The following is a 21,395-nucleotide window of genomic DNA, read 5'->3' on the forward strand; positions in this document are numbered from 1 at the left end:
TTACTATCTGTGTGATACGGGCCCGTAATTATCTACCACCGTTGCGAATGAGAGCAGGGACACCACCGAACGCAATTGACGTAACCTATGGGTTGAGCAATGTCATTCTTCAACAGGATACACGACATTGATGATGCGTGCTGTCTAAGGGTGGCAGCGTATATCATTCGCTCACGTACTGTGATCGAATGCCTTCTAAACGTTGAGGTGAAAAACGGACTCAAGGAATCCAAGCTTGACAAACGGAAGGAACAGACTAGCGATCGATCAAACCCTCTATAATGACACCGCGAGACCATCGGGCACTTCATTGGAATGAAATCAAAGCATCTGTACGGAACAACATCAGAAACGGTACAGGACGTACATACGACTGAGCAACTAGATAATCACTTCCGACCTCCAAACAGGAGTGATCAATCAAGAGGTGGGGAGCGGAGGAGGAGCATCTGGCTGAGGGGCAAAGATCAGGTTAAGTGGGGGCGTCGTTTGACTATCCTCGTTCAAGACTGTAGCGATGATAGAGCGTCCAGCAAAGGACCGCCCAGCAAGCGCCTTGAGACCTGTCTGTGCACCTTCGGCATCAACATACTTGACATACACACGGCCAACACCCGCCGCTTCATCTGCGCGCTGAGCTTCAATCGCAGTCTGCTGTCCAGGCTCTCCAGGAGCCCATTTCGATTTGTCTTTCTTGACCGGCCGAGGAATGCGGAGATCTTCAACATTCCCGTATTTGGAGCATTCTTCTTTGACGTCCTCGTACAAGTCGCCATATTCGTCGTCATTGGTGAGATCGTCGGGAGTAACCATGTTGAGCATAAGAAGGATACGAGCATCGGCATTGTTGCTTTCGCCAGCAGGCATGATGGGTCGAGGAATCTCTGGAAATTGGTCGTAAGGAAGGTTTGGAATCATGCCCGGTGTACCAGGTTTTGCGCCGACCGAGGCTCTCTGTACAACTAGATAGCGGTCTCCTAACTCCATGCCGTTCAAGCTTTGAATGGCAACGTCAGTAACAGAGGCATCCACATATTCGAAGAATGCAAATCCCTGCTCATGTAAACGATTAGATACAGGTTATCAGGATTGAGAAGCAGAAGAATACCTTGGATGGACCATTGCCATTTTCACGAACCAAGTTAAAGGCTTTGAGCTCGCCGAAACTCTTGAGCAACTCCTGTACCTGCTCCTCGTTCAAGTAAGTAGGCAGACCACCCACAAACACTTTGTTGATAGAGTCGGGGACGTTGGTTGAAACAACGCCTGGAACATGGACACTAGGAACAGTGATCTCAACACCACCGTAATCCTTGGGTCGCCGAATTTTAAGTGGACCATTGATGAATATGATGCCGTCAAAGGCCATAGCAGCCGTTGCATCTTCTGCGCTGCGAAACTACAATGACATGAGGTCAAACATGCTCAGCACCGGCCAAAAGATGCACAAACCTCGACAAACGCATAGTTCTTCTCGTAATTACACTGAACTGCGAGGACAGGATTTCCAGGGCCACCGGTCCCAATGTCCATTTCGATCATTTTGCTGTTGAAGAAATCGGCAAGATTTTGCTCGTTGACCTCAGGTGTGATACTGCCAATGTAGAGGCGACGGGATTGCCGAGATAAGTTCGGGTTGCTGCCAATTCCCATGCCAAAAGTCTGGACTGGAATTGGAGGTGGCAAACCAGCGATACCGAGGATGGGAGGAACTTGTGTGCGATTCGCTCCAGGAAGGTTGAAAAGACCTTTTAAAATGTGACATTTAGATACACTTGGAGAACTGGATGTTCAACCAACCTGTTTGTTTGGCTTGCATGGCGGAATATTGTTCGTATCCGGGAGCATGAACGTCCCATCCAGAAGCTTTACGCCTCCGCTGAGTCAGAGGAACCGCACCCTCAGGTGTAGGGGACCTTCGCTCCGGAGTGCCAAGCCCATCCCGTCCCTTACGCCCGCCACGGCGAGGAGATCCTTCCTCACGACCTCGGCCATGCCGAAACTCGCGGTTCTCTTCGCGGTGTTCTCTGCGGCGGTCACCGTCATGACCACTGCCACGCTTCCTGCGGTCATCGAACTCACGACCACCAAAGTCACGGCGTCGGTCGTCTCGACGATCACCGAAATGTTCTCTGTTTCTGTCTCTGTCCCCTCTATCTCTGTGGCCATGGCCATCCCTGTCACGGTCCCTGTAATCGCGGTGTCCATCATCACGCCTCCGGCGGTCGCGTTCCTCACGGAAGCTGTGCTCTAGAGAAAGAAGAAAACCATGGGTAGTGAGTAACGTGTGATGCTGCTGGCGGGATCAGCAGTTCGGCGAGGAGGTGCATTTGCTGTATCCTAGCTAGCTAAAAAGGAAACACGGGGCAAAAAGAGGACGATTCTCATGGAACCATCATCTTTCACAGGAAAAATTCCAGGCAAAAGATGAAGCAAAGAACAGGTACCTCCAGCAGTGCCTCTCGAGGAATACAAGTCGGCTTTTGAGCGCCTACTCGTGAAAATGACGCATGAAGAATGAGATACTGAACTCACCTGCTGTGTCTGCCATATTTGAGTCTTTTGCTCGATGTGGTTCGTGTTGAAGGAAGGGTCTAAGCTTTTGGCGATGTGAAAAAGTTACGTCAGCCGGGTCCTCCGAAGCACTACCTAACGGTAGCGCACTCCAGGCAATAATTTGTCCACTTGAACTCTTTCTACTATGCCTACAGACCTTCCATACGCTGCTGACGCCGAAGTCTCACTATCCTATGACGAGATAGAGGTACGCACACCCCTTCACTTAAGTTGGCATTTCTACAACTTTGTTATATAGGTCCTTCGACTGCAATACGAGAAGGAGCTTGCGCAGTCTCACATCACCGTCCAGACTAAATTTAACTATGCATGGGGGTTAGTGAAGAGCCCAGTACGCGAGAATCAAGTTGAGGGTGTACGACTTCTACAAGGTTCGCATTGCTTCGGTGTCTCCTTTCCGCAGTGTCTAACTTGGCGCTGCACAGAAATATACCGCACAGAGCCGTCAAGACGGCGAGAGTGCTTGTACTACCTAGCACTTGGATACTATAAGATGGGCAACTTCACAGAAGCAAGAAGCTTCAACGGTATGTTGAGGATGCGTCTCCTTGCACTGGCTTACCTGGATATCATACTCGATGCGCAGACCTCCTGCTTTCACGGGAGCCCACCAATCTGCAGGCACAAAGTCTAGCATCACTGATAGACAAGGGTGTTGCACGGGGTACGTCATTTTTTGGAGTATTTTTCACGCCTTATTGATCTGGGCGCGCAGAGGGATACGTGGGTATGGCACTTGCGGGCGGTGTAGCCGCAGTCGGCACCCTCCTCATTGCGGGTCTTATACGGCGAGCAACCCGCAAGTAAATCGAAATGAAGAACTCTGACACGACTTCCTATTTACACTTGCATCGTCACCCGTACTGTCTGCACTATGCATATTCTATATCACGATTATCCCTTTGCGCAAAACACTATTTCATAAATATCGGTCACTGGGTCCGTATGTACAGTAGCCGTTGAGTATTCTGGACACAATGCAATATACTACCTTCCCTACTCCCGTCAAACCTGAAGTTGACACTCCATGACCTTGTACAAAACAGAAGTCCACGAGCGCTCGAACATTGGCGCTAGCCAAGATCACCGTTACGAAGTTCGTCGAATGGCTCCAGACGCCAGCTCAGTCGATACAACAGGTGCCAGTAACATGAGCAGGTCGCAGCTATATTAACAGTGAACCGAGTGTGCGAGAGCTATAGTTACATTAATTTAGCAAGTGTTCTAAGAAGACGAGAACAATGCATCCAGAAATACGGACAATGATTAATGTCACTGATGGTATGAATCCGCATTGTCAGGTGTGGTATAGATACTGGGCGGGGAAAATGGTGCAGCAAAGATACATGTGATTGAACCACTCTCCGATCGTACAAGTCCGTATGTGAATGACAAAAGCCCGTGAATTCTAAATGAGTGCAAGTGTGGTCATTTTCGTACTCGTGGAGCTGTGCTATCGTCATGTGGGCAAGAAAACAGCTGCGTCACAGTCAGTGCTACCATTACAAGGAGGACTGCGTTGCATTACTCACCTGCTTGCGTATTCATATCCCCTGTCGATAGCTAGATGCACGCTGTAGGTCTTGCGAACATCGAAATGGTGTTAACGTACCTTGAACGAAACTATTCCTAAGAATAGAAATGATATGCATACTCCCGTCTGGAACATTATCCAGAAACAAGCCCACACTGAGCAATTTAATCAGCTTCTTCCAATGGACCACCACATAAAATATCACCATGTGCAGATATTCGTGGAAACATAAGATTGAACTGCGTGCAGTCAGAGTCATTCGCTTTTCGAAAGAACTTGTCATCTGTCAAGTCCCCTACAACGAATCAAGCGAATGGATGGCATATGAAAAGAATTGAAGCATACAAATAACGTAGAACATGCTAAAATTGCAATTTTCATTAGCTTGAGCTCCTAGGACAGACCAAGCATCGATACACACTTCATAACGCCAACGAATAAGCAGTACCATCGAAGAGCTTGCCTGTTTAGGCTTCAGTACCAAGGCGATGTCATCGGATCACTCCACTCACGCATGTCCGATAAACCAGAAGCCAACAAGTAGACCCTCGTAAAACAATGTGAGCAGAATAGTCCTGCATCGGAGTCAGCATCCGTGGAAGCGAGGTGAGATTCTTCGAGCTCACAACTTGTCTCGCACAAGAACCAACGGAGTGACAAGCCCCAGGCCAAGGACAAAGCTCAGAATTTTGGCGACAAGAGAATCGAAGCCAGCCAGTATAAAGACGCCACCAAAGACGCTCGATCCCACATACCCTGCTGCGAGTATGATTGGTGGACGGCCACCCTCGACAATTGTTGCGCCTGTCATTGTGCTTATTATAAGATGCGATTAGGCATCAGGATGGATCAGGCTTACCACCTAAATTAGGATCGATCGTGACCGATGATATGGTCCCTCCGGTCAGGATGGCCTGGACACCGGACGGCGTTGTTCAAACAGGAGCTGTGCCTGGCAGCGAGACAAACTCACCGCTACGATGTGGCAAAACTCATGCCACCCAATGGTAAAGAGTTTAAGTGGGTTAATTAGCGTCCGTGCGACTGGTATATTCCATATTCCGAATATAACCACGGCATAAACAACGGTCTGTGGGTGAGTTCAAACACAAAATGTTTATGGAAGAGTACGTGGATTTGAAGGACGTACAACATATAAAACGACTATCTGAGAAAGGTTAGTGCAGGTAAGCCATGCGGTACGTGTCACCTTAAGGCGTCATAAAAAATATACGGACCTGGTCGTGAGTTGGGGTAAGCGGAGGCGTCTGAGGCGCCTGGGTAGCAATGGGAACATCCCTTGGATACATGGGTTGGCAGAAAGCCTGCCGTATCGATCAAGGCTCTCCAGACACAAGGAATAGCAGAGAAGCAGGAGATCAAGGACAGCACAAAGAGGCGTGAACGCGAATTTTGAGAGTCGATTTCCTCGTGGACGCCTCAAGGCTTGCAGTACTTAGAAGTCACAGCAAACCCTGCCTCTCTTAAGCAGGCTCAAGTCCGCTTCCGTAAAGGTTCGATTTTCGTGGGAGAATGAAAGGCGCGTCAGTCACGTGTCACACACGAACGCGTTGATTGCAGTTTTGAGCGGAGTGCGAATCCAATCCAATAAAGTCTAGGCACTTGGCAAGCTGTATGACTTGCCACACTTGCTTCTCCCCTCTACCACATCACATTTTTGCTGTTAGCTATTTGTTTGGTTCAAAAACATGGTGAGCATACGTTCTACAACACCTGGAGTCATTAGTTGAATGACTTTCACGTAGTCTGGAAAGGGAAAAGCGTAAGTCACAATGCCTGCCCCTAGCTAAGCTCAGGAAGTTCACACTCTCTCCAGTGGAAAATCTTCATCTGGAAAGACCGGTAGCGATTCAAAAGCTCAATCGCGTTCATCAAAAGCCGGTCTTCAGTTTCCTGTCGGCCGTATTCACAGATTGTTGAAGAAGGGCAACTACGCACAGCGTGTTGGTGCTGGTGCTCCTGGTGCGTTACATCCGTCATGTGATTTTAAATATTGGGCTGACAATTGAAATCGCGTAGTATACCTTGCTGCTGTCTTGGAGTATCTTGCTGCTGAGATTCTGGAGCTTGCTGGCAATGCCGCCCGTGATAACAAAGTTAGTGTCATCCATTCCTCCATAGCACGCAATTGTTGAACCACAGACAGAAACAACGTATTGTTCCCCGTCACCTTCAACTTGCCATTCGTAATGACGAAGAGTTAGTCGTTATATTTCATTATTGATCTGATATTCATGTGTTGGTCAGGTTGAACAAACTACTTGGTGATGTCATCATCAGCCAGGGTGGTGTCGTGCCATTTATCAACCCAGAACTTCTTCCCACAAAAACCAGCAAGGGCAAGAAGGAGGGTGCTTCACAGGAAGTCTAGAGCGCTGTAGAGATTTGTATTCCACATTTGTATCATTGTACTCGTTCGCCTTAATCTACGCAATTGTACCTTAGACATCGCAAACTTCGCGTGGTATTTTAGTTGGAGCGGCTACCGGACTCGTCGAAACGACTGTGACATAAGTTATATTGCAGGTCAAGAGCATCCGTACATATCAAGAGCGTATTCTGAGCTAGATCATTGTTCCGTGGATCCGATTCATATGCGAACATTCAGCAAACCTCATACCCTGTCGACCACCTCATCCTCTGCATCACTAGCCATGGTCCTCCTGGAGAAAGCGCTACTTCTGCCAATCTTGCTTTTCCCATCTGCAACCCCCAGCATCGATCCTGGACGTGTTGTCCCACCAGAGAGCCTCTTGTAGCTCGGGGATGGAGGTGGAGACTTTGACATCGAACTCCTGTTCAAATTCGCCACCATGCTGCTTACACTCCCTCCACCAGCCGCTCTTGGGCCACGGGATATACGCGGACCGCGCACAACTGCCGCCTGTCCAGAGGAATGCCTTGACAGCCCAGTTCTTCCGGCGCTCAGAACCTGATCTTCTGCTGGAATACCAGGCGTAGCAGATGAAGCAAGGGGAGACGGACTACGCGCTGGCGATGCACTGCCAGAGCGTATGGCTGAGTTGCGCCTGAGTGCCTTGATTGGGTTGTGGGGCGTGGCAGGTGTCACGGACACTGCGGGCGAGGGTGGCTTCTCGTCCACCACAGGGGGTGGCGAAGCAGGCGGAGAAACAAAGGAAGTAGGCTGTATGCCGGAGCTAGGGACATCATCAACTTCTGGGGGCGGTTCCCGGAATGTAGGCCTGGGGGGTTCGTCGAACTCAGGGGGTGGCTCTTTGAACTCTGGACGTTGAGGTGTCGTGTCGTGTTCAACAACAGCAGGAGAGCTGACAGATTGTTCAGTATCGTCAAATTGCTCACGCTCCTCGACGGCTGCATCAGATATTTCTGGTTCAGTATCGAAGCTCTTCGACTCTGAGATCGGTGAAGCGTGGACTGCGGCGCGTGGAGCTTCTGGAACACGCTCAGGGATTGTCGCATCTGGAACCTGAGCAATGGCTCTCTGTGCTGCTTGCTGGGCAGCTAAAATCTCCTGAGATGGAGCACCGACAGAGATTCTGCCTCGGCTCATACGCATGTCAACAGGTGCTGTGCGCTTCCGGATCGGGATGCGTCGCTCGGACTCCCGCTTCTTCCTGGCGATAGTAGGGGGGAGAATATCATCGTAGTTCTTAAGCAGATCGATAAACAGAACTACACAGCCTAGAGTATGAAATGATGGACATAATGAATGGAGCAACCACTTACGCGTAGGATGGCGGTCCTGGATGGACAGCTCCGTCTCCACTTTGGGTTTGATGATCGCTGTTAAATTGCGTCAGTTCGTACTGCGAGTCGTGTAACTAGGAACGTACTGCGGCCGATTGACAGAGCCAACTTCGTGAAGTAGATGTCATCTGATTCCTCTACACTTGTCGATTCAATTAAACTAAGGTGCAAGTCAGCAATTTAACTTGAAACTATATGCAGCAGGCGTACTTTCTGAGATGAGAGACAATAGCATCTAGGACATAGAGATGGACCTTTGGCAGATGCTGAAGAGCCACTTGCAAGTCCTGGAGGTGCTGTTCTTCCGAAACGTCGCCATAAGCCTTTGCAGACCCAACTATCCTCACTATCAGTCTTTAAAGCCGACTGGACATGAATCAACTTACCTGTAGGGTAGAGTTTCCTGATATCATCCCATCCCTCCCAAAGAGCGAGGGGCGGATCAAGCTCAAGAGCCCATAACTTGATACCACCTGCAAGCACAGGAGCATCATACTTGGCAAGCATCTCAAGCGAGAAAGGCTGCTCGGGGGGAACGGCATTAAGAGCCTCTCTAAGGTGATGCAACGCAGGAAGCGGAACTTCGTAAATCCAGGCTTTTCGTTTTTCTGGACAGGTATCACGCTCTGCACGCCTCTTCACGACAGATTTCACTTACCTGAGTCATTTGGCAGACGTTCATATGTCTCGGTCAACGCATTGAGCAACGCCGTCAGCACTGGCGGGATCAAGTCCTTCTTCTCCTCGCCAGAGGTAAGTGCGTTCCAACCACCCTCAGCCCACTTGCGCAGGTCAATCCCAAAGACTACATCTGACTCGTCGTGTGCAACAGACTCATACAGCTGCGGGACAGGTCTGAAGGGACCGGTGCGGTAGCGTTCCATGAGCGCGGTTAAATCCGCGTCGGGCTGGTATGAGGCAACCAAAGTGGCAGAGTGTTCAATGGATGGTTCGAATGCCTTGGGTATGGTGGCCAAGGTTCCTTGGTACTGAAGTAGCACTGCAACAACTTGAATTCATGTCCTTGACATGTGATTCACGAGGGCTTACCTGTCTTGACGGCTCTCAGCCTCTCCATCTCCCCTCTCTGGAGCGTTTTCAAGGTTTCCTCGATACGTTCCTCAAGACCAAGCCTCTGTCTGTCAAGTTTTCTGACAGCGACGCGATAAATTTTGTCGGCCTCTTCGGCCTCCACGCGAAGCCTGATGTGAGTGGGCTCAGTCTGTGCATTGGTGTTCAAGGCCTTTGTAACGACATTCACGAAATTATTCGAGCGCTTAATCAGGCTATCCGCCAGAGGTGCAAGGTTACGCCTCGGCGCGGATGATGCTGTTTCTGTTTCGGATCCAAGTTCGAAAGCCTAGTGGCGTAAATGAGCGCTTCAAATATCATCATATCAAATCCACACCCACCTTTGGTCGGAACTGATAATACGCTTCATCAGAATGCTCAAACTCATTGCCAAACTCGCCAATACGACGAAGGAGACCGTCTCTTTCTGTCAGCTCCCTCGCGGCGTCTTCAGCCCGATCGAGATTGCCATCAAATCCTGGTACATTGATGTTCAACCAAGCAACAAATTCTTCACCCGTGAAGCAATCTGGATATTCTCCAAGTAAGGGGAACTTGATGGACCGTGGCTTCAGCTCAGTAGCAGCTCGTGAAAGCAATGTAGAAACGGTAGCCGGGGGTATTGCCAGGCCTGCCAACAGAATGGGCGTAGGAGGCAGGGGTGCGTCCATGGTTAATGGGGACGTAGTTTCCAACTTTGCAGGAGGCAAGGGAGGCGACAACGGTGGCGGAGATTCCATTGGTCCGGGCGACGGCGACTCTATTGCCCTCATTTTGCCTTTGTCCACTTTTGTGAAAGCCTTCTCTTCTGATATCTCGCTTGCTGCATCAGATTCCGCACCTGAATTCGAGGTCCCGGCAGCCTTGCGCTGGATTTCCTTGAAGCGCTGGGCAATGCGTTCAGACACCGTAGCCGAGCGTTGTGGTTGCGTGGTCTTGTCACGTGGCAAAAGGCGCGGAGAGCTGGTGTAATGATCCCCTAGATCATTGTTAGGTGCAAACTTCGCGCTTGTAGAGAACGTTGTATCAGGTTTGGTGGATGGAAATAGGAGAGAGTACTCACTCATCCTCTGCCTCATCTGCCCGACGTGTTTTTTGAAGATAAGAGCTCTTTAGTTTAATAACCTGAGTAATTTGGGTGAGGATCTCGTGTTTATGGTCTGCGCTGTCTCTTGCCAACACACACCTCCTTTTGTGAATCTTCATATGCACGCAGCCAGTTGTTCATGACCATAGCTTTGCTGGAAGAAAGGCGCTCCTGCATAGAAATGACATCACGAGTGAACAACATAGTATGTCTGCATATTTACCTCGTATCCCTGAGCCCATTCGTTAAATGGGTCAGCTACAAGAGCCCGTAGGTCCTTGGAAATGTCTTTGTGAACTTGGCCTTGTTTTTCCGACTCTGCCTGAAGTCCACGGAAAGCCATCAACAACGAAGCCCCATCATCCTTGTTGAAGCCGGCGCCTGCAGGAGTTCAGCCTGCGGTTTCAGCAGAGAGGTCACATCCACCGACCATGTGAGCCAATTGCTACAGGATGTTGCAATGATGTTGCAATCTGAGCCTCAGCGGCTGCACGAGCCTGTAATATCTCTCGTTTCAGGATATCTGAAGTGTCGCGAAGGAACTCACTCTTATGAATGCAACAATCTCATGGTTCTCCACTACACCCTGAAGTTATCGAGATATTAGACCAATACCCTGAGTTAGAGACGCGTTCTTACCTGTTCGAGCTTATTATACAAAATCTCCAAGCCTTTCCGATAATCCTGAGTCCAGAACGAGTTAGTAAATGTTAACGGCAGGGATAGTACTGCCATGAATGAATATTGGGCACTCTGAACAGTACTCTGAGTGTGTCCAAGAAATGGTCTTGAGTAAAATGATGTTCAGGCGCACTGCTCCAACGTTGGGTACGGAAACTAGACAAGAAGGTGTGTTCAGGGCTTTCAGGCAGTGACAATATTTCCACGTGGCGGACATATCGGGTAGGAAAGACCGCTTGGCCAAAGATGTGAACGTTTCATTTCTCCTGCAGCTGTCGTCCAAATATTTACGATCAAGTAAAATTGCTCCTGAGATGCTCATCCAGCTAGACTCAACAGTAAATAAAATTTTTATAAAAGATGAGCGGATGGTCTTGCAGCCTTGCAAGGGTACCGGTTACCGTCTTTACGGAGTTTGCCGAAATGACATTGGACTAATTTTTGGTTTGAGCAGGCTTGAGCGGAAACGAGTCTAACGGGGACGACGGCTCGAGTGTCGAACACGACTCATTCTGCGTAATTTCTGCCAATGGGTCATGTCTCAAAACGCCTTTATTCTTCTGCTTCAAAGTTAGCTGTTTCCACTTCACGACTGAAGCAGTTTCCGCCAAAAGAGGCCATCCTCGTGCCAGACTCTGGCAAACCGAATTTCTTTGACCCGGAGTTATGGGCAGCTCTCCAACCCCCACCTACGTCTGCCCTCACCGCGTTTGCCCACCGAATAGGCCTTGCAAACGTGTTGTCATCAGCAGATGTAGTCCGACGCGCTTGCACACACAAGTCGTTCCTCAATCTTCATGTTAAATATTACCCTTCGAGCCCCACACCCCCAACAAACGCGAATCTTGCGACACTAGGAAATTCGTTGATGGGACTATTTGCATCTGAACATCTTCATGCCGCATACCCACATTTGCCGACTCGCGTTTTAAAGGCTGCAGTCAGCGCTCATGTTGGTCCATTGACATGCGCGAGTGTCGCTCAGGAAATGGGTGCAGTACCCCTACTACGGTGGCATAGACAGGTAGAGTATTAAATGTCTAAAGTACAAGCACCTCGTTGCTGATCGAACATTTTAGCCTACGACACCAATGTCTCCAGCACTACTGCACTCGGATGCACTAGCATCAATACCGAGGGCAATAACTGCCCTTGTTTACCAAGAAATATCACTCCAATCTGCACGGAAATTTGTCCAGTCGTTTTTCTTGAATAGGCAGGTTGATCTGCGGAGTATGATCAGATTCCGTGACCCAAAGCGAGCCCTTATAGAAACAGTGGAAAAATTTGGTCGTGAACGTCCAAAGTCCAGGTATGCTACCCGGATATAATGTTCGTCTGTCATTGAACTGAAGAGCCTTTACCATACAGATTACTGAAGGAAACTGGTCGTTATTCGAATTCGCCCGTATTTGTAGTGGGTATTTTTTCTGGACAGGACAAGCTTGGCGAGGGTTTTGGTAGCTCGTTGAAGATGGCAGAATACCGGGTAAGCACCCTCCAGGTATACCTATCCATAATTATCTTACTGTAGGTGCTTTAGGCGGCTGAAGACTCGCTACACCGGCTATACCTTACTCGGACGCCAGACCACCTTCTCCAAGTCCCCTCATCGACATTCCCTTTCAAGCAGGGCAATATCTACAAGACTGGATTGGAGGTACCATACACCCCCGGGGTGCTCGGTGAGGCTGAAATTCTATATGCGAGCTCAGGGCGCAGCAATATTGTCGCTCCCAAGCGACCGACACTAGAGGAGATAGAGACGAGACGGGAGGGTCTGGATGTATAGTACACAATCTTGCTTAATCTGCACAGTTTACTCTTGAAGTTTTAAGAGCGACGCTAAGACCCCATACAAGAAGGAACAGCTGTGTTCCTTCTATAGGACTGACCAGCGAAGACCAACAGGCCAGCACTCATCCTGCATGACTTATGTCAACCTGCACTTGACCTCAACCTACTTGACCGTGCTGAAATTCCATGGAAAGTATTTCCATCGTTCAAGATGCTTCCAAATGCGAGATCTAGAATTCAGACGCCTTTGTTATCCCCACACATTTGCATCATACCACCTGCTGTGCTAGATGTGTTTCCCTCACCATGACATGCGCTGTCTGACTAATAACCTTAGTTGGAAATGTCTTTCAAGGAGTTTGTGCCACTGGAACAAACGAGAAAACAAACGAGTTGAGTCTTCCCTGGCGTCCTGCTGCCGCATAAGATTAGGATGCCATAGAGCGGAGCAAAATACTGGCACAGTGGCACTAACTATATCCGGTTGTACTGGCTATATTCACATGCGGCATCCACTTTCATATGGAGGGCACCACATAGTGTTGGGCCGTCACTACCACTCCCACTTGGAAATCAATCTAGACATTTGCCGATTTTCAGAGTTCATCGTAATGCCCAACAATGCGTTGCGGTAAACTTTTTGTGACTCCTATAAAGCTGATGCATGCAAGATGAGAATGGTGCTTGTAGGGTGCGATGAAAAATTTGTATTCAAGACTACGCTGTCAATGATAATAGTCATACATGCACGAAAATACTAGTAACAAGAACAATCTGTACATATTGAAATCTAATGAGCCCGTTCATACCAGTAAGGGAGAAAGTAAATCAAAGATTTCTATGCGAAGAAGGGAATGAAAAGTCCCAGAATACATGACGAAGGAGATAAACATACCAGCAAAGGGGAAAGCAAATCATGATGAACGTACATGGCAGAGACAAGTCCAATATCTGTCTCGGACACAAATTGAAGAAGGAAACAAAAACAAGAAACGTACATGCCAGAGATAGATCTATGATATAAATCACCAGTCGAGGAGCGTACAGATCGACGAGGTAGTAGAGAAGGAAATAAGAAACGACTTGCTCTCTGGCCTTCGAGACTTGCGGCATGGTGTGGTACGCGTAGATTGGAAGTGGCCTTTGACTTCTTTAGCAGTGAAGCGGGTCGCGGGGGACAGGAGGCCGTCGTCCGGATTGGTCGTAGGGGACCTGACATCGAAGCGTAGGCGTACCCAGATCGTGGAGATCAATGAAAAGGGACAATATGTTTGGCTCTGCGTTGTTGTTTCAGGTCTAGGCTGTCGAAGCAGAGTAGTTGTGAGAGGAGGCAGCTTGAAGTACCAAATGGTGCGCTTCGTAACTAAGATCACCTCCGAGATGGAAGACGGGCGACATCGATGGGAAAGCTGGGTCCAGGAAGAGCGACGCCGGGATCGGTAGATGAAGTATCGGGGAGAGAGCCGCCTCCAAACGTCAGAGCAATGCGTCCAGAGTAGGCTGGTTCAAAAAGTGGAGGACAATGAATGGTGGTAGACGTCTTGTGGTTGTTGTTGTTTGAAATGAGTGGTCGAAGCTTGGAATGATGATGTGGATTATCGAGAGCAAGAGCTGTCATTTTGGCAATCAGAATATCAAGCATAGGCGGCTCTAGTGCACGTTCCTTCCGAGGCTGTATTTCAGAACGATCATAGGAGAGATTCAAATGCCAGATAATATGGAAACTGAAGATACGCTGCGTCTTACCTCGTGAATGATGCTTTCGCCACTAAACGGCTCACAGTCGTCAGCATCCGAGGCATCATCATCCGAGAGGACGTCGGCGACAGAGTCGTTGTCATAGGGTACAAGAGTGGCGCTGGAATTGATAGAAAGGCGTTTGCAGTAGAGGTTCGGCGAAGTGAGAGTGATGCAAGTCATACAGATATTATAGTACGTGATTGGAACGAACGTTGTTTCCGTCGATTCAATTAAATTGAGATGGAAGCGGAAATGGCTGAAAACGAGATGGTTCCACAGGCTGAGGCATAACGGTGGTGGTGGTGTCATTGGAAGATGGAAGGTTAGAATCGGGTCGTCGTTCTTTGAAGTGGCGGGCCCATGCTTGAGTCCCTGAGGATCTTCTGTGCAGCTTTCTCGGTGGCAAGAACCAGTGTAATTGTCGACAAGCAGATAGAGTATGATACAACGAGGCCAACGGAGTCGGACAGGACCTGAACGGCATTGTCGATGACAGCTCGTTTGAAGCAAAGACCAAAAGGAAGCCAGTGGCTCGGACGAGCACAGTAATGTCATGGCAGAAGAGATTATAATGATGAACACTGATTGAGAGAGGTGAATATGCTGGTACGCGTAGAAGCTGAACTGAGATTGGCTTTAGTATACGTATTGCTCCTATAAATCAGGGTTTGTGCAACGCGATCAGCAGACTCGATCGCGACGCGTTTGTCACGTGCTTATGAAATCAAGTGACAGCAGCCTCCCAACTTGCCAAGACAATCAAATTTGACGTTTCTCCAGAAATTCTCCTGCTAGCCTCGCCTCGATGGACTATAGACAAATGAAGATAGTCCGAGTCGTTCCTTCCATACCCTGGTCCACTGGCACTGCAGGACACATGCATTGACAGGTGACGTGGTTGAGAATAAGTCAGCAATTAATTGCTAAAGTTCGCGCGCTGTTGATCCACGCACGACAACGTGACGCTGGCCAAGCGGGATTCGACGATCCGTATGGCCCGGGCCGTGATATAAGTACTTCAGCTACCGAGATTCCTCCAAGATACTTGTTGATTTCTGGGTATGTCTATCACGAACGAGAAAACAAACGAATTCCTTCCTTTAATCTTGCCACCCCGTGGTACTGGCAGGACGTTGTCGAGCCGCAGGACAGTGGCATTGAGGGGTCTGGTGGTACTAGCCACTGTATTCGCATCCACTTTTCTATGGAAGGTACCATATGGCATCGGGCCGTACCATACCCACCAGGAAGTTAATGCAGATATCTGCCCCCAAGTGTCTGAGCTCATCCCAAAGTCCAACGGTGCTTTGTGGAAGACTTTGGGCGACACCTATGAAACTGATGCATTCAAGATGAGAGCGGTGGACTGGCTTGGAGGGGCTGTTAGGATCCCGTAAGCTTATCATTCACATTGCAAGCCTCACCAGAGAACTCACTAGTACTAGAACAGAATCCTACGATCAGATGGGTCCTGTCGGGACTGACCCACGCTGGGAGAAATTCGGTGCTTTTCACGACTATCTGTTGAAGGCCTTCCCACTGGTGTAGGTGTGCTTCTAGTTTATTGCGTGTAGACTGACCATCCCTGTAATTGCACAGCCATGCTTCCCTAGAGGTGACGAAAGTCAATACGTATGGCCTGATATATGTCTGGAAAGGAACGAGCAGCTCTCTCAAGCCTCTCTTGCTTGCAGCCCACCAAGGTGATCTCAGTGCCCTTCTTGCGTAGCCAGTCCCTGGAATTTTTGTGATCCAGATGTTGTTCCTGTGGAGGAGACCACAATTGACCGATGGCAGTATCCACCTTTTTCTGGGCACTTCGACGGTGCGAGCGTTCTATTACAATCTATCTGATAATCTCTGATGAGTATGATAGGTGAGCGAGTATGGGGACGCGGCTCGCAAGACGACAAAAGCGGGTTGATAGGTGAGCTCTTCGCAAGTTACGCGCTTTCCGTTTGGCTGATCATGGATGCACAGGTATCATGTATGATATATTTCATAACCTTTCTTTCACTCTAACTTATGTTTTGCCTTAGGTCTGCCATGGAGAATATGCTGGAGAACAAGTTTCAACCAACCCGAACCGTAGTTTTGGCGTCCGGGTTTGATGAAGAGACCAGCGGCCTTCACGTAAGGACATCATCCCACAGTTTGACAACTAGGCTGAACCATCGATAGGGTGCTCAAATGTTGGCACCAGTGTTATTGGAGATGTTCGGTGAAAATGGTTACGCCATGCTAGTGGATGAAGGCTGTAAGATGATGCTCTCTTTGCCATCAATCTATTCTAACTGCTTTGGGTTGCAGCTGGATATGGCGAACAGTTTGGCCGAGTCATCGCAACTCCCGGAATTTCGGAGAAAGGATATTTGGATGTGATGATAAATGTTGCATCTCCTGGTGGACACTCAAGTCTTCCACCGCATCATACTGTGGGTCTTTGCTCCAGAATTAATGGCTGGGTGCTCATATCAGCATAGAGCATTGGCATACTGGCAGATATGCTCGTTAACATTGAGAGAAATCCATTCGAAGTTCATCTTGTAAGTTCTAGAAACACCAATAGGGAAATTGAATAACTCTCGCGCAAATCTCGCAGGAAAGAGGTTCACCAACATACAAGATTGCACAGTGTCTTGTTCACACACCTGACCTTCCTGCATCACTGCGAAGAGATATCATTCGCGCAGAGTATAATGAACTTGCTCTTCGCCGCGCTGAGCAGGAACTCTTCAAGAACCCAATGTTTAAAAATCTCGTCGGAACCACTCAAGCTATTGACCTCATTCACGGAGGGGTGAAAGTCAATGCCCTGCCAGAGCAAGCTTGGGCTGTAGTGAACCATCGCATTTCGACGCAGAGGTTGGTGATTGATCAGTATCGCACAAACACATGTTAACATCGAGTCTAGTTCCGTCACTGCAACGAAAGGGCGCGATACTGAGCTGCTCATATCGCTGGCAAGCCAATTCAACCTATCATATACTGCCTTTGGTGCTAGGATAACTGATGCTGATGCTCCCGCGTTTGGCACCTTGACACTATCTGAAGCTTATACGCACGGACTTGAGCCTGCTCCAGTCTCACCCACTGGACATGACGCCGTGCCTTACCAATTGTTATCTGGTACTATCAGAGCTGCATATAACTCTCACAGAGGTCTTTCAGATGATGATAGCTTGATCATCAGTCCTGGAATCATGTCAGGCAACACAGGTCAGTGATATCTGTTTGGTCATCACCATGTGATCCTCACGCCCTTGATAGACACGAGGTACTATTGGAAGCTGACCGAGCACATCTTCCGCTATGGCCATACAGACGGTGCTAGTGGTGGAACCATTATTTCTGGGGTACACACCATCAACGAGGGTAAGACTTGATTTTTTCTCTCTCTTCCGTATTTGATGCATGGTTTCATGACAGCCATTAAGATCAGCAACTTTGTTGAAATGATTCGATTCTTCACCACACTTATTCTCAACGTTGATGAATCGGAATTGCCCTGAGAGAGAATTTCTGTATTTTAGTATACTGAAGGAGTTAAGACGCGGTGCCCTTTGCATGGCTGTATGGGAACAAATATGGGTAGTAATGGTACAAATCGCCGATGGGTCATAGTACGTGAGTAAGCTAGTTTGTTCGGCGTCCGAGTTGTGTACAGTCCTGGGTTTATATGTAGTAGTAGCGACGACTCATGACAAATTTTGACCCATGACATGCATATGCATGACACTTGACCCTCTGACTATTAATGGATATCCAAAACCAATCCAGAACGGCCCGTAAAACGGTGGTTATCAGCCAGTGGGATCATATATAGCAGTTTCCAGCTTGAAAGAATAATGGTCTTTCCTGTCATTGCAGGCTTCTGTCGCATAACATGTCCCAAGTCAATCTAGTCGAAAAGAAAGCTGACGAGCTTCCAGGTGTTAATGCCCGCACATCCACTACGAAGCTTTCGAAGGCCAAGGCCATCGTATTCAAGATCACACTCGTCACTGCACTCGCAATCTCTGCTTCAACATACTTTGTCAAAAGACCCTTGAACGGTTCCACTGTCGGCACCCTCGAGAATGGCATAGATTTGTGCCCTCAGGTGGGCGAACTTGTTCCCGAGAAGAATGGAGTGATCTGGGAAAGTCTTCAACACGTGTACAGTACTGAAGAGTTCAAAACGAGAGCTATAGACTGGCTTGGGGGAGCTGTGCGAATTCCGTGTGTTTGTTTCGCCTGCGATATGCTGAGTATCTGCGCTAAATACAGCCCTCATTGGCAGCACAGAAACGTTCGATGACATGGGAGATGTGACAGAGCCCGTTTGGGAGAAGTTCCTCCCGTTGCATGATTATCTGAAAGACTCATTCCCTTTACTGTGAGTACTCTTCCGCACTGTGCCATTGTCCAGTTCACATCGTGTGCCAGTCACTCAAACTTGGAACTTACGAAAGTCAACACATACGGACTGTTATACGTATGGAAAGGCTCAAACAGTGCTTTGAAGCCACTTCTCCTCGCTGCTCACCAGGGTAAGTTCGTTTGTGCATCATACATATCTATATACTGACTTATCGGCCGCTAGACGTGGTCCCTGTGTTAGAAACGACAATCGATGAATGGCAACATCCTCCATTCTCCGGTTACTTTGATGGTCTGTACAGTAGTTTCATGATAGGTCGCATGTTTTTAACTGATACCTTGGCAGGGGAGAGCCTTTGGGGTCGCGGGTCGTGCGATGATAAGAGCGGTCTAATCGGTAGTGTTCCAACATCTAGTTCTATTCCTGGACTTATTGATTGCGTCCAGGGATCATGTTTGTGTCCTTGTAATGTTCAAGAAAAGTATACTGATGGCCGTAGGTCTGCGGTTGAATCTATGCTAGAGAACGGCTTCAAGCCGACTCGCACGGTTGTGATCGCGTCAGGATTTGACGAGGAAGTAAGTGGAATACGGGTAAGTTGCTAAAACTCTGTACAGTTACATTAGCCTGTTAACATTGAATACCGGTTCAAGGGTGCGTCTTCCCTAGCTACCGAAATGATAGAGAGATTTGGAGAAAACGCCTTTACCATGCTTCTCGACGAAGGCTGTGAGTTATTGTTGGACTGACTAACACGATGAGTAATGAGGTTCTGGTTGACAGCCGGGTACGGTGAGGTATATGGTCGTGTTATTGCAGTACCTGCAATTGCCGAGAAAGGTACCTTGAACGTCCATATCAAAGTTACATCTCCCGGTGGCCATTCTAGCCTTCCTCCACCTCATACAGTGAGCTTTCTCATACTCAGTTCCTCACCAATCGTCTCTGATTTTTCAAGAGCATCGGTATGCTTGCAGAGCTCCTTGTACAGTATGAGAAAAATCCCTTCGAGACCCACTTGGTGAGTTTTAAGAGACTGGCTGTAACGATGCACTGATACTTTTCCGGCAGACAAGAGGATCACCGACTTACAGGAACGCTCAATGCATGGCTCAATACGCACCAGGCATCAGTTCCTCGTTAAAGGAACACATGTTGCATGCAGAGCACTGCGATAAAGCGCTTCGTGCCGCTGAGGAGGAACTCTTTAAGGACCGTACTTTCATGAGTCTTGTCGGCACTACTCAAGCTATCGATCTCGTGGACGGTGGAGTGAAGGTAAACGCTCTCCCAGAACAGGCGTGGGCCATTGTGAATCACCGAATTTCTACAGAAAGGTAGGGCTTTTGATGCAAATGAATATTATCGTTAACACGTCCAATCTTATCTGTAGTTCTATCGCCGCCATAAAAGTGCGCGACATCGAATTGTTGAAATCTCTCGCAGACGACTTCAATCTGTCTTACACGGCTTTTGGTAGCTATGTTTCCAATGAGGATGCGCCTTCATATGGCACCTTGACCCTTTCCACTGCGTTCGGTGACGGCTTGGAGCCAGCACCAGTCACTCCGTCTGGCGAAGACGCTGCACCGTTTCGGCTTTTATCTGGGACTATCAAAGCAGCCTACAACTCCCATAGAAATATTTCTGGTTCAGATGCAATCATCGTGAGCCCAGGCATCATGTCCGGTAACACAGGTAGGTTTTGAGCACGGATTGCACTAGCTCTGGTGACGATTGGAATACAGATACACGGTTCTATTGGAAGTTGACTGACCATATTTTCCGGTATGGTCACCTTGAGGCAGCCGGTGGAGGGTCTCTTCCTTCTGGCGTGCACACAGTCAACGAAGGTACACATTTTGGATTGGTTTCTCGGCAACTGGATGGCTAACTGTTCTCCAGCGATCTCCATCAATAGCTTCGTTGGGATGATCGGATTCTACACCACTTTGGTTCTCAACGTCGACGAATCATCCCTTCCTTAAAGTAGGGTGTCAAAATGTCATTGGTTTGCCATGTGATGTCTATACGTCACTGTGATAGTACAGTTCATAAATGAGCAATTCCCTCGCTTGCAGACTTCTGATCTATCTGAGGCCTGAGGCCTGATAGGGCAGTTAAGAGCAATGTGTTAATCGGGCTCATGAGTCTATGGTGTCTAGACTCGAACGCAAAATAAGAATCTTCAAGATTTTCATGTGTCCTCTCTGTTGATGTTGCACTGCACTGTCCCGATGAGTCGCCCTTGTTATGGATTACAGTCCCTCCTAGGTGTACTCTGACTTATATCCACGGTACGTGACATTCAGTGGTCAAATGAACAGAACCGCATGACTAGTCGCTTGAGAAGATGGTATATATTCCAAAGAACCTGAAGGCTGAAGCCCACAGCTCTATTCACATGCTTATCTATTTAGAGTCTGCATCGTTGAAAACCTAAAGATATGCAAATGTGGTGCATGCTCCGTGCGTCGTAGTAGCCGCGTTGTCAGTGCTCTTTGTTATGATGCGAATTACAAGTCGACACTCAGTTTGCTCCGAAGAAAGATGTCAAGATGATGCACAGTGCGCTGGCGGAAGATGTCGTACAAATGTAATGGTTCAACTCAGTATCTGTTAACATTGTTTCTGAAAATACCGCGAGGGGCCCAGCACCAGGCAGGATGAATTTGTCCGGCTGTTTCAAATTTGCATTGGTCACGATAGGAACAACAGTTCTTGCTGCTATCGGCTAATGAGAAGAATGGCTATATGACTACAGCACCTGACTTCAGGGGGACCTGTTCTACCGT

General features: G+C 48.4%; 9 protein-coding genes across 9 annotated transcripts; 5 read left to right on the forward strand and 4 right to left on the reverse strand.

Moving 5' to 3' along the window:
* Positions 1 to 25: 25 nt before the first annotated feature.
* F5891DRAFT_997051 (uncharacterized protein) lies at positions 26 to 2,587 on the reverse strand. The gene is made up of 5 exons (XM_041378419.1): positions 2,536 to 2,587; positions 1,801 to 2,250; positions 1,453 to 1,748; positions 1,109 to 1,399; positions 26 to 1,053 (listed from the first exon to the last, which is right to left on the reverse strand). Exons 1-5 carry the CDS (start codon positions 2,549 to 2,551, stop codon positions 421 to 423), a joined length of 1,686 nt encoding a protein of 561 aa, XP_041233359.1. The 5' UTR covers positions 2,552 to 2,587; the 3' UTR covers positions 26 to 420.
* On the forward strand, positions 2,588 to 3,587 carry F5891DRAFT_997052 (uncharacterized protein). The gene is made up of 5 exons (XM_041378420.1): positions 2,588 to 2,764; positions 2,816 to 2,948; positions 3,003 to 3,104; positions 3,164 to 3,241; positions 3,293 to 3,587. The coding sequence occupies exons 1-5, from the start codon at positions 2,702 to 2,704 to the stop codon at positions 3,382 to 3,384; spliced, it is 468 nt and encodes a 155-aa protein (XP_041233360.1). The 5' UTR covers positions 2,588 to 2,701; the 3' UTR covers positions 3,385 to 3,587.
* Positions 3,588 to 4,036: 449 nt separating this feature from the next.
* On the reverse strand, positions 4,037 to 5,421 carry F5891DRAFT_1180815 (peptidase M50B-like-domain-containing protein; the record flags this gene model as incomplete). Its single annotated transcript, XM_041365983.1, has 12 exons — positions 4,037 to 4,056; positions 4,110 to 4,140; positions 4,190 to 4,266; positions 4,317 to 4,406; positions 4,457 to 4,473; positions 4,533 to 4,574; positions 4,624 to 4,686; positions 4,738 to 4,915; positions 4,971 to 5,025; positions 5,085 to 5,201; positions 5,262 to 5,279; positions 5,350 to 5,421. 12 exons carry the CDS (start codon positions 5,419 to 5,421, stop codon positions 4,037 to 4,039), a joined length of 780 nt encoding a protein of 259 aa, XP_041233361.1.
* Positions 5,422 to 5,754: 333 nt separating this feature from the next.
* Positions 5,755 to 6,629, forward strand: F5891DRAFT_997075 (histone-fold-containing protein). The gene is made up of 6 exons (XM_041378421.1): positions 5,755 to 5,823; positions 5,878 to 5,894; positions 5,949 to 6,094; positions 6,152 to 6,228; positions 6,279 to 6,331; positions 6,380 to 6,629. Exons 1-6 carry the CDS (start codon positions 5,821 to 5,823, stop codon positions 6,501 to 6,503), a joined length of 420 nt encoding a protein of 139 aa, XP_041233362.1. The 5' UTR covers positions 5,755 to 5,820; the 3' UTR covers positions 6,504 to 6,629.
* Positions 6,630 to 10,857, reverse strand: F5891DRAFT_997077 (uncharacterized protein). The gene is made up of 14 exons (XM_041378422.1): positions 10,659 to 10,857; positions 10,567 to 10,605; positions 10,450 to 10,516; positions 10,243 to 10,400; positions 10,119 to 10,190; positions 9,996 to 10,057; positions 9,274 to 9,940; positions 8,912 to 9,221; positions 8,520 to 8,861; positions 8,248 to 8,469; positions 8,072 to 8,198; positions 7,948 to 8,021; positions 7,841 to 7,897; positions 6,630 to 7,786 (listed from the first exon to the last, which is right to left on the reverse strand). The coding sequence occupies exons 1-14, from the start codon at positions 10,752 to 10,754 to the stop codon at positions 6,747 to 6,749; spliced, it is 3,333 nt and encodes a 1,110-aa protein (XP_041233363.1). The 5' UTR covers positions 10,755 to 10,857; the 3' UTR covers positions 6,630 to 6,746.
* A 180-nt stretch (positions 10,858 to 11,037) lies between these two features.
* F5891DRAFT_1273522 (ribonuclease III domain-containing protein) lies at positions 11,038 to 12,528 on the forward strand. Its single transcript, XM_041370141.1, has 4 exons — positions 11,038 to 11,724; positions 11,780 to 12,012; positions 12,072 to 12,189; positions 12,244 to 12,528. Exons 1-4 carry the CDS (start codon positions 11,230 to 11,232, stop codon positions 12,490 to 12,492), a joined length of 1,095 nt encoding a protein of 364 aa, XP_041233364.1. The 5' UTR covers positions 11,038 to 11,229; the 3' UTR covers positions 12,493 to 12,528.
* A 698-nt stretch (positions 12,529 to 13,226) lies between these two features.
* F5891DRAFT_1220175 (uncharacterized protein) lies at positions 13,227 to 14,639 on the reverse strand (the record flags this gene model as incomplete). The annotated part of the gene is made up of 3 exons (XM_041369395.1): positions 13,227 to 13,793; positions 13,871 to 14,169; positions 14,244 to 14,639. Coding segments are annotated over 3 exons (966 nt in total), but the record flags the coding sequence as incomplete, so codon positions are not given.
* Positions 14,640 to 14,921: 282 nt separating this feature from the next.
* Positions 14,922 to 17,981, forward strand: F5891DRAFT_997084 (uncharacterized protein). Its single transcript, XM_041378423.1, has 13 exons — positions 14,922 to 15,630; positions 15,683 to 15,781; positions 15,837 to 15,940; positions 15,994 to 16,062; positions 16,114 to 16,156; positions 16,277 to 16,370; positions 16,419 to 16,494; positions 16,548 to 16,672; positions 16,721 to 16,783; positions 16,840 to 17,102; positions 17,152 to 17,456; positions 17,508 to 17,612; positions 17,667 to 17,981. The coding sequence occupies exons 1-13, from the start codon at positions 15,299 to 15,301 to the stop codon at positions 17,747 to 17,749; spliced, it is 1,761 nt and encodes a 586-aa protein (XP_041233366.1). The 5' UTR covers positions 14,922 to 15,298; the 3' UTR covers positions 17,750 to 17,981.
* On the forward strand, positions 17,959 to 20,702 carry F5891DRAFT_1273525 (uncharacterized protein). Its single transcript, XM_041370142.1, has 14 exons — positions 17,959 to 18,458; positions 18,520 to 18,615; positions 18,666 to 18,769; positions 18,823 to 18,891; positions 18,946 to 18,996; positions 19,047 to 19,053; positions 19,100 to 19,193; positions 19,254 to 19,329; positions 19,384 to 19,508; positions 19,559 to 19,621; positions 19,672 to 19,937; positions 19,994 to 20,298; positions 20,349 to 20,453; positions 20,506 to 20,702. Exons 1-14 carry the CDS (start codon positions 18,124 to 18,126, stop codon positions 20,586 to 20,588), a joined length of 1,779 nt encoding a protein of 592 aa, XP_041233367.1. The 5' UTR covers positions 17,959 to 18,123; the 3' UTR covers positions 20,589 to 20,702.
* The last annotated feature ends 693 nt before the right edge of the window (positions 20,703 to 21,395 follow it).

The sequence above is a fragment of the Suillus fuscotomentosus genome, assembly GCF_016647785.1.
Source record: "Suillus fuscotomentosus strain FC203 chromosome Unknown F5891scaffold_2, whole genome shotgun sequence".
Lineage (NCBI taxonomy): Eukaryota > Fungi > Basidiomycota > Agaricomycetes > Boletales > Suillaceae > Suillus > Suillus fuscotomentosus.

What these genes read in the sequence shown, in the direction of transcription:
- F5891DRAFT_997084 (XM_041378423.1), top strand. Translation starts at nt 15,299, where the DNA reads ATGTCTATCACGAACGAGAAAACAAACGAATTCCTTCCTTTAATCTTG. An exon ending in CATGCTAGTGGATGAAGGCT is followed by an intron (nt 16,495 to 16,547) that starts GTAAGATGATGC and finishes TTTGGGTTGCAG; the next exon opens with CTGGATATGGCGAACAGTTT. An exon ending in GTCTTCCACCGCATCATACT is followed by an intron (nt 16,673 to 16,720) that starts GTGGGTCTTTGC and finishes ATATCAGCATAG; the next exon opens with AGCATTGGCATACTGGCAGA.
- F5891DRAFT_1273522 (XM_041370141.1), top strand. Translation starts at nt 11,230, where the DNA reads ATGGGTCATGTCTCAAAACGCCTTTATTCTTCTGCTTCAAAGTTAGCT. An exon ending in CGTGAACGTCCAAAGTCCAG is followed by an intron (nt 12,013 to 12,071) that starts GTATGCTACCCG and finishes TTTACCATACAG; the next exon opens with ATTACTGAAGGAAACTGGTC. An exon ending in TGAAGATGGCAGAATACCGG is followed by an intron (nt 12,190 to 12,243) that starts GTAAGCACCCTC and finishes TAGGTGCTTTAG; the next exon opens with GCGGCTGAAGACTCGCTACA.
- F5891DRAFT_997075 (XM_041378421.1), top strand. An exon ending in TGTTGGTGCTGGTGCTCCTG is followed by an intron (nt 6,095 to 6,151) that starts GTGCGTTACATC and finishes GAAATCGCGTAG; the next exon opens with TATACCTTGCTGCTGTCTTG. An exon ending in GCCATTCGTAATGACGAAGA is followed by an intron (nt 6,332 to 6,379) that starts GTTAGTCGTTAT and finishes TGTGTTGGTCAG; the next exon opens with GTTGAACAAACTACTTGGTG.
- F5891DRAFT_997052 (XM_041378420.1), top strand. Translation starts at nt 2,702, where the DNA reads ATGCCTACAGACCTTCCATACGCTGCTGACGCCGAAGTCTCACTATCC. An exon ending in TATCCTATGACGAGATAGAG is followed by an intron (nt 2,765 to 2,815) that starts GTACGCACACCC and finishes TTTGTTATATAG; the next exon opens with GTCCTTCGACTGCAATACGA. An exon ending in AGAAGCAAGAAGCTTCAACG is followed by an intron (nt 3,105 to 3,163) that starts GTATGTTGAGGA and finishes CTCGATGCGCAG; the next exon opens with ACCTCCTGCTTTCACGGGAG.
- F5891DRAFT_997077 (XM_041378422.1), bottom strand. Translation starts at nt 10,754, where the DNA reads ATGGCAGTACTATCCCTGCCGTTAACATTTACTAACTCGTTCTGGACT. An exon ending in AGATTGTTGCATTCATAAGA is followed by an intron (nt 10,517 to 10,566) that starts GTGAGTTCCTTC and finishes GAGATATTACAG; the next exon opens with GCTCGTGCAGCCGCTGAGGC. An exon ending in GCTGAGAGCCGTCAAGACAG is followed by an intron (nt 8,862 to 8,911) that starts GTAAGCCCTCGT and finishes AAGTTGTTGCAG; the next exon opens with TGCTACTTCAGTACCAAGGA.
- F5891DRAFT_1273525 (XM_041370142.1), top strand. Translation starts at nt 18,124, where the DNA reads ATGTCCCAAGTCAATCTAGTCGAAAAGAAAGCTGACGAGCTTCCAGGT. An exon ending in GCCTTCCTCCACCTCATACA is followed by an intron (nt 19,509 to 19,558) that starts GTGAGCTTTCTC and finishes TGATTTTTCAAG; the next exon opens with AGCATCGGTATGCTTGCAGA. An exon ending in CATCATGTCCGGTAACACAG is followed by an intron (nt 20,299 to 20,348) that starts GTAGGTTTTGAG and finishes ATTGGAATACAG; the next exon opens with ATACACGGTTCTATTGGAAG.
- F5891DRAFT_997051 (XM_041378419.1), bottom strand. An exon ending in AGAACTATGCGTTTGTCGAG is followed by an intron (nt 1,400 to 1,452) that starts GTTTGTGCATCT and finishes ATGTCATTGTAG; the next exon opens with TTTCGCAGCGCAGAAGATGC. An exon ending in ATGGCAATGGTCCATCCAAG is followed by an intron (nt 1,054 to 1,108) that starts GTATTCTTCTGC and finishes TTACATGAGCAG; the next exon opens with GGATTTGCATTCTTCGAATA.